Source organism: Bactrocera dorsalis, chromosome 3 (genome assembly GCF_023373825.1).
Source record: "Bactrocera dorsalis isolate Fly_Bdor chromosome 3, ASM2337382v1, whole genome shotgun sequence".
Lineage (NCBI taxonomy): Eukaryota > Metazoa > Arthropoda > Insecta > Diptera > Tephritidae > Bactrocera > Bactrocera dorsalis.
Window position 1 is genome coordinate 35,937,612 of NC_064305.1, and position 9,238 is coordinate 35,946,849.

Consider the following 9,238-nt stretch of genomic DNA (forward strand, 5'->3'; position numbering starts at 1 on the left):
ATCACTGACGAAAGTTGAGCAAGGAATTTATAAACGTGCGCACGCATACAACATCTCCAAAAATTTCCGACAAAGTAATTTTTTGGGGTAAGCATAATCGTCATTTAAAATCTGTACTCAAGTAACATTAAGTACGTTCCAAAAGTTTACTAATTTCTTTAAGCAACTTCGTATCAGATCTCTAAACAAGAGAGCTTTTCGTGCCCACAATCTTCGGGTACATATAATCGGAACGGACCTTAATTGATATTAAGTACAGTCATCGCAGCAGCATTTCCGCTATTCCATTCGATCAACAACAACAACTGTACCGCTTTTTGATGACTTTCTTGTGATTATTTTATTTACATGTAGCAAGCATCAAGCAAATGAGGAAAGCATACCCACAGGCCCACTCTGGGAAATAGCTCATCAAACTTCTTCTTCTTCTTCTTTACTGGGGTAGACACCGCTTAAGCGATTAAAGCCGAGTCCACAACAGCGCGCCAGTCGTTTCTTCTCTTCGCTACGTGGCGCCAATTGGATATTCCAAGCGAGGCCAGGTCCTTCTCCACTTAGTCCTTCCACCGGAGTGGTGGTCTTCTTCTTCTTCTGCTTCCCGCGGCGGGTACTGCGTCGAATACTTTCAGAGCTGGAGTGTTTTCATCCATCCGGACAACATGACCTAGCCAGCGTAGCCGCTGTCTTTTAATTCGCTGAACTATGTCAATGTCGTCACATATCTCGTACAGCTCATCGTTCCATCGAATGCGATATTCGCCGTGGCCAACACGCAAAGGACTATAGATCTTTCGTAGAACTTTTCTCTCGAAAACTCGCAACGTCGACTCATCCGTTGTTGTCATCGTCCAAGCCTCTGCACCATATAGCAAGACGGGAATTATGAGCGACTTATAAAGTTTGGCTTTTGTTCGTCGAGAGAGGGTACTTTTCAATTGCGTACTCAGTCCGAAGTAGCACCTGTTGGCAAGAGTAATCCTGCGTTGGATTTCCAGGCTGACATTGTTGGTGGTGTTTACGCTGGTTCCAAGATAGACGAAATTATCTACAACTTCAAAGTTATGACTGTCATTCGTTAGTTGACTGTCGACGCGGATAGACGTTCATGCGCATCGTTACAATTTTTTCCAAGTGTTTTTCGGTGATTTTTTCGAGTTTCTTTTGTGCGGTCGTTTGTTTACGCAGTTTAGCTGGCACCGTTATTGCCTGGCGTGTGAGTTACATCCCATGCTAACCCAAGAACAACAGCAAACACAGATGGTGTGAAGATAGTCTGGTAGATAAGAAAATACATTTATTTGCGAAAACCAGAAGATATGTAAAATTAAGATATGAGAAGAAACACTGATCCTAAATAAATATTGAATGCAAATAAAGGATAAGCAGCACTGTGGAATTCTCCCACAGATAAGAATTTTTGTAAATTAGAAGATAAGCATTTTTGTAAAACTATAAAAGCAAGAAAATCTTTGAAATAAAGACACACATTTATTCTGACACTCTAAAGAGCCGGTCGTATAAAATTGTTTTCATAATTGGCGCAGTCGGTAAACGTCTGACATAATCTTAAGATTGGTCAAATGGGTCGCTCGGATTTTCCGACGAAAATCCACACATAAAACAAAATCAATTTTAAAAATAAAAATAAGGCGTTTCCGAGGCCTTAAAACAGTTAAAAAAAAAACAGAGAAGAAAAACATCACCATGGCAACTGTTAACAGCTCCGAGCTCCTGAAGGAAGCTTCGAGAATAAGGCCATTCAACGGAAGTGATGGTTACGACCCATCCTCATTTATAAGAGAAGTAGATGCCATACTCCGCCTCTTTAACGATAACCCATCGTTAAAGGAATTCGTTATTCAACGCTACGTACTAACGAAAGTAAATGGAGACGCCCTGAAGGTAGTCCGACCTTTAGGAAGCACGCCGATGTGGGACGACGTAAAGGAGGAACTCATCCGGAACTTCGGGGTAAAGGAGAGCTACAGGAGTCTGTACCACCAGGCCATCAACGTTAAGCACTACAATGTAAGTGAATATTTTGTAAAATTAAGGGATATTTTAGATAAAACTAATATTAAGTATGAATTTGATAGTGAAAAACCCATAGCCTTTTCACCGGAAGCCAACGAGGCATTTTTTCTAAAAACCTTCTTAAACGGAATTAGTCCTCATTTGTCCTCCATAATTTTGAGTAGGGATATTAGAAAACTAAGGGAAGCTTTTTATTGCTTAGAGGATACTGGATTAATCCAGCAAAATAAAAATAAATATATGTAGTAACTATGGGCAGCGTTATTACCCCTCACAAAAAAATTACGATTCAAACAATAGGGTACATGCTAGTAATCCTCAGCCTTCTTTTCCAACGCAACAACGTTTTTGGGGAAATAATAATAGAATGAGTAATAATAATATTAACCCGCAACAAGCATCACGAAATAGCTATTCACAACAGAGTAGAAATAGCAATAGAAGTCAAAGGCCTGTGTCCATGGAAGTAGACCATATGGATTACAATCAGGGCGAAAATTTTTGGTCACTAGCCCGGGGGAGGAGCTACCAATAGTAGAACTAACTATAGGTAGAAATAGATTTCTAGTGTTTAATCGACACCGGTTCAACAACTTCAGTTTTAAGTAGTAAAGTAGATTTAGGATTTAGGAAAAATAAATTAGAAAATCCCACTAGATTAAAAACAATGAGTGGTGAATTTTTCATTACTGAAGAAGTGAAAACTCCTTTGCCTATGGAATTCAATAGTGAAAACATCGTGCATTGGCATTTAACACCATTTTTTAATACAAAATTCGACTGCTTAATAGGGCAGAATATTTTGAGACCATTAAACGCAATATTTAATTTTGAAAAAAATCACATTTATGTTAATGGCAATAAAATTAAATTTTTAAATCCATGCCCGTTTTTTAAGGAAGAAATTCATTCAATTGAACCCATTGAGAAAGACTTTTCAATCCTAGATAGGCCCGATATGAATACTGTAGAAAGGAAAACATTAAAGGAAATACTACGGAAAAATAATGACCTTATATTTAGAGAAAATGAACAGCTAACCCATGCTCATGAAGTACAACATGAAATCGTTACAACAACTGAAAAGCCTGTATATTCAAAAATTTATAAATACCCTCAAATACACGAGGAGGAGATAACCAAACAAATTAAAGAAATGCTAATTCAAGAAAGCTGCTCCCCATACAATTCACCACTTTGGATTGTCCCAAAAAAAATGGATAATTCTGGTAAAAAGAAATGGAGAATAGTAATAGATTACAGGGCTCTAAATGAAACAACTATATCTGATAAATTCCCAATTCCAAATACAGATAGCATATCTGGAAAATTAGGTCAAGCAACATATTTTACGACAATTGATCTAGCCAAAGGTTTCCATCAAATTCTTATAAAAGAATGTGATAGGAAAAAAACTGCATTTTCTACACCGTTAGGTCATTATGAATTCATAAGAATGCCATTTGGTCTAAAGAACGGCCCAGCCACTTTCCGAAGATTAATGAACTCTGTCTTAAGAGAATACATTAATAAAATATGCGTTGTTTATTTAGATGACATTCTCATATTTAGTTCCTCTCTTCGAGAACACAAGGAAAGTATAGAAACAAGTAAGGAAGGGCTAAGTTCGGGTGTCACCGAACATTTTATACTCTCGCACGATAAAGTGATAATCGAGATTTCATTATCCGTCATTTACATATTTTTTTATTTTGCTGTAAAATTAATTAGAATTAAATTCTGAGAGATTTACCGATATTTTCGGTGAAAAATTAGGTTAGCTACTGAGTTCTTCGTGTTCGATATCAGGGACCTTGAAAAGTTATAGTCCGATCACAACAATTTTTCCACAAGGGATACCTCAGCTCACATACCGTATTTGAGTAAAGTTTTATTCCGCTATGATCATTGGTTTCTAATGTATATATTTTACAGAGAAGGCATCAGATGGAATTCAAAATAGCGTTATATTGGAAGAAGGCGTGGTTGAGAACCGATTTCGCCCATATTTAGTATATGTCATCAGGGTGTTAAAAAAATATTATATACCGAATTTCATTGAAATCGGTCGAGTAGTTCCTGAGTTATGGTTTTTGGTCCATAAGTGGGCGACGCCACACCCATTTTTAATTTTTAAAAAAAGCCTGGGTGCAGCTTCCTTCTGCCATTTTTTTCGTAAAATGTTGTGTTTCTGACGTTTTTTGTTAGTCGGTTAACGCACTTTTAGTGATTTTCAACATAACCTTTGTATGGGAGGTGGGCGTGGTTATTATCCGATTTCTTCCATTTTTGAACTGTATATGTAAATGCCTGAAGGAAACGGCTCTATAGAGTTTGGTTGACATAGCTATAGTAGTTTCCGAGATATGTACAAAAAACTTAGTAGGGGGCGGGGCCACGCCCACTTTTCCAAAAAATTACGTCCAAATATGCCCCTCCCTAATGCGATCCTTTGTGCCAAATTTCACTTTAATATCTTCATTTATGGCTTAGTTATGACACTTTATAGGTTTTCGGTTTCCGCCATTTTGTGGGCGTGGCAGTGGACCGATTTTGCCCATCTTCGAACTTGATCTTCTTATGGAGCCAAGAAATACGTGTACCAAGTTTCATCATGATATCTCAATTTTTACTCAAGTTACAGCTTGCACAGACGGACGGACAGACGGACGGACGGACAGACAGACATCCGGATTTCACCTCTACTCGTCACCCTGATCACTTTGGTATATATCACCCTATATCTGACTCTTTTAGTTTTAGGACTTACAAACAACCGTTATGTGAACAAAACTATAATACTCTCTTTAACAACTTTGTTGCGAGAGTATAAAAAGTTTGTAAAAAATTAAGAGAACACTGTTTAAAAATTCAAATCGATAAATGCAATTTTTTTGCTAAGACTACTGAATATCTTGGTCACATTCTAACTACAGAAGGATTTAAACCGAATCCTAATAAAATAGAAGCAATTCAAAAATTAAAGCTTCCTGAAACAGTGAAGCAAATTAAATCTTTCTTAGGAGCAACAGGATATTATAGGAAATTCATTAAAGATTACGCTAAAATTGCTATTGGCATGACAAAATTTCTTAAAAAGGGAGTTCGTATTAATATTAAAGATCAACAATTTATAGCCGCTTTTTATACACTAAAAAGACTTTTGGTTAACGATCCAATATTAAAATATCCCAATTTCGAAAAGAAATTTAAAGTTGCAACTGATGCTAGCAATTTTGCAATTGGTGCCGTATTAATGCATCCCATTTGCTATGCTAGCAAGACACTTAATGAACACGAGAAGAGATATAGCACAACAGAAAAGGAACTCTTAGCCATCGTTTGGGCAGTTAATTATTTTAGACCCTACATTTATGGTAGACAATTCGATCTTTTAACAGATCATTTACCACTTAAGTGGTTACAAACAAAATATAAAGGAAAAGACATAAATCCTCGATTACAAAGGTGGCTTCTGAAACTTGGAGAATACGATATATGTATTCAATTTATAAAAGGCAAAGAAAATACATTGGCCGACTTTCTTAGCAGATTAGATATAGATTCTGGAGAAATCTGCCTCATAAATGAAACTTCTGAAGAAGATGATAACATGAGTACAGCAGCTGCAATTCACTCTCAAGTAGAAGAATTAAATGACCATATCCCTACACTTGAATCTGTCATCAATCGTTTTCAGACTCAAATTATTTTATGTGAACATAAAGTAAGAGACACTGAAAAAATAGGTAAAAATCTTAAGATTTACATAAGCCAAGATGACAATAATAGCGAATACATGGTAGACATCTTAAGGACACATGTTAAAACTAAAAAAGCGGGAATTTTTTCAGAAATAGCTGACTCCGAATACAACAAAGTTCAACTAAAATTAATCGAAATATTTGGCAGTAGCATCAAATTCTTTAAATGTTTATTTCATGCCAAAGACTTGTCAGATGAAACAGAGGCATATCGGTACATTTCAAAGTACCACAAATATGAAACTGGGCATGCTGGCATAAATGAAAATTATAATGGTTTAAAACACCTTATATATATTAAAAAACTAAAAGAGTTAATACAAAAATATATAAACAATTGCGATATATGTAATAAAGTAAAGTATGACAGAAATCCGTTGAAACCTGAGTTTCACATCACACAAACTCCTACTGAAATTAATGATATTGTTCATGTTGATACTTTTACATTCCTAAAGCAAACTTTCATGACAACTATAGATAAATTCTCAAAATTTGCAATGGCATTGCCTTTGAAAAACATAAATAGTTTGACTCTTGTTGAAAAACTTAGACAATATGTTTCTATTAAAGGAAAGCCAAGAAAAATTATAGCTGATAATGAATTTAATAACGTTAATGTTAAGGATTTTTTTAACATAGAAAATATAGAGGTTCATTTTACCAAGCCAAATAGTCATACAGGGAATTCGGATATAGAACGTTTTCATAATACAATTAGCGAAAAACTTAGAGTTGCTGAATTAGAATATAGGACTCTCTCAGTTCAAGAAAAAATGTTTAGATGTATCGAATTTTATAACAAATCGATTCATTCGGTAACTAAGGAAAAACCAATTTACATAGAAAATGGGAAAGTAAATAAAGAAATAATATTCAAAAAATTAAAAGAAACAAAAGAAAACAATATTAAAAAACTTAATGAAAAAAGAGAAAATGTTGTAATAAATAAAGAAGAAGCATTTGTTAAGAATTATGTGGCAGTACGTCATAAGAACGCACCACGATATAGGAAGCTTAAACTAGATAATGTACATACAACCAATATTAAAAGAGAAAATAAATTTGCAGATCAACTGGACACTAATATTTTTGATACTAATGACAATGGCTCCAACAGCAACGTCCATTTTAACCATCCAACCGATTCATGAAAACAGCGGATATGTGGAAATTAGTACATCCAAAACGGAAATTGTAGTTTCATCAGAATTTATAATACACGCCATAGACCCTTATGAAATTTTATATTTAATTAACAACATGACTTTTAATACAAATCTCTTGAGGCCATTACATCGCGATTTACTTAGGAATGAACTCTTAATCCTTAAAACAAAAGTCAAAACCTTAATACCTAAATCTAGTGGGAATAGGCATAAAGGAGGATTATTTAATTTGGTTGGGACAATGAATAAATATTTATTTATGACATAGATAGAAAGGATATTGAGGATCACTTAAAGTTTATTGATCAAAATATGCACAATTCTATTACAACCTTAAACCAACAAGTTAAAATAAATAAATATTTTGAAAAAACATTTAAATATTTAAAATCAACAATAGAACAAGACAGGGAAAAAATACTAGATTATGAAAGAGGAAATGATAAAATTCTAAAGGATGCTGCATTAAACAACATGTTTAACGAGCAAATCTTAAGAATACATGTCCTTAAAGAAAAAATTGATCATATTCAAGATAGCATTGCAGCCGCCAAACATGGATTATTACATCCAGGAATTTTGACAAGTGAAGAAGTTGATATATACGAAATAGACCTATTTAAGTTGCAACATTTAAAAATATGTGCAATTCAGTATGCAGAAAAACTGCTCCTTTTAATAGTAAAGGTACCACGAAATTTCAGCACAGTTCAATTAAAAGTTATTCAGCCCATTTCAAATGAACAAATGAGAGAAATTACTTCCGTTTCAGAAACAGTTTTTAATTACAATAATAAAACTTATACATATGAAAAAGACAAAACACTTAATGAATTAAAAACTTCAAAACATTGTATTTTTACAAAAACATGTCTATTAAGTAAGAACGAAATAACAGAAATAATTGAAATTGACGATGAAACATTAATAATAAAAATTTGAAAAATACTAAGCTAGTACAAGATTGTGATCACAGGAAAGTAATACTGGAAGGAAATTATTTAACACACTACCAAAATTGTACACTAGAAATTAACAATCAAATTTTCTCTAATAAGGTAAAAATATTCCAACAAAGATTTTACTTTCCTGTAAATGAAGAAACTAATTTTACAAATAAAATTTCATTTGAAGAAATGCGACTGGAACATTTAAAGAACATAGAAAAAATGGAAGAACTTAAGTACCATAAGAAAATTAATTATTCAATTTCATTTGTAAATTTTGTTATTACTTTACTTTTAATAAGCCTTCTCTTGTATATGTTAACACTCCAGTGGTCGCGCCCCTTTTTGTGCCGTTAGTAGTCGCGCGTACTACATGTGTTGAACATTTTAGACATAAGGGTTTGAAACGAAATATTTGTAAATAAAAAAATTTGTTTTAATAATAATAAATAACAGTTTATTATAAAACCAAATCAACCAAAAAATATTCATTTTAAACATATTAGGAACTTAAAATCAGACTTCTTGCGAATAGATATTCGTAAAACGTAAAAGTATATACACAAGTGGTCTACTATTGTAGTACGCGCGACTACTGGAGTGTTAAGAAAACAAAAACAAATGCGAGTAGAAATTGTAAACAAACCTCAGGAGAGTTTTGTATCTAAGGGGGGAGGAGTTACATCCCATGCTAACCCAAGAACAACAGCAAACACAGATGGTGTGAAGATAGTCTGGTAGATAAGAAAATACATTTATTTAAGAAAACCAGAAGATATGTAAAATTAAGATATGAGAAGAAACACTGATCCTTTATTTTATTCAAAATAGTCTCCTTCTGCTTCAATACAGCTTTTTGCACGGTCCAAAAGCATGTCGAACGATTGTTTTAGCTCGTTGACCGGTATGGCCGCCAGTATGCCTTTTGAATGGTCTCTACGTCTGCATAACGCTTTCCTTTCATAGCCAAAGGCATTTTTCTGTAAAGGAAGAAGCCGCGCGGTGCCATATCAGGTGAATACGGGGAGTAGTTAATGGTTAAAATATCATTTTTGGTCAAATAATCGTCCTTCGAATGTTGGATTCAAATTTTTGGTCGTCAGTCAATTTGGTGGAACAAATCGAGCACACACCTTTCGTAAGCCCAAATATTCGGTCAAAATGGCCCACATGTTGATCGTCATTTACGCACTTTGTAAACGTTGAAATCACTCATGCACCCTGCTACGGGATAGGCAATTATCGCTATAAACTTGTTTCATCAATTGAAGCGTTTCGGTAAAAATTTTACCAATTTTAAAACAAAATTGAATGTTGGCTCTTT

General features: G+C 34.1%; 1 protein-coding gene across 1 annotated transcript; it reads left to right on the forward strand.

Annotated features, from left to right (window-relative positions):
- Positions 1 to 1,633: 1,633 nt before the first annotated feature.
- On the forward strand, positions 1,634 to 7,860 carry LOC125777380 (uncharacterized). Its single transcript, XM_049452144.1, has 2 exons — positions 1,634 to 2,028; positions 6,870 to 7,860. The coding sequence occupies exons 1-2, from the start codon at positions 1,705 to 1,707 to the stop codon at positions 7,233 to 7,235; spliced, it is 690 nt and encodes a 229-aa protein (XP_049308101.1). The 5' UTR covers positions 1,634 to 1,704; the 3' UTR covers positions 7,236 to 7,860.
- Positions 7,861 to 9,238: the final 1,378 nt, after the last annotated feature.

Bases quoted from the DNA above. Each gene is read 5' to 3' on its own strand.
- LOC125777380 (XM_049452144.1), top strand. From the start codon at position 1,705: ATGGCAACTGTTAACAGCTCCGAGCTCCTGAAGGAAGCTTCGAGAATA. The intron at 2,029-6,869 runs GTAAGTGAATAT...ATAAATTTGCAG, and splicing joins TCAACGTTAAGCACTACAAT to ATCAACTGGACACTAATATT.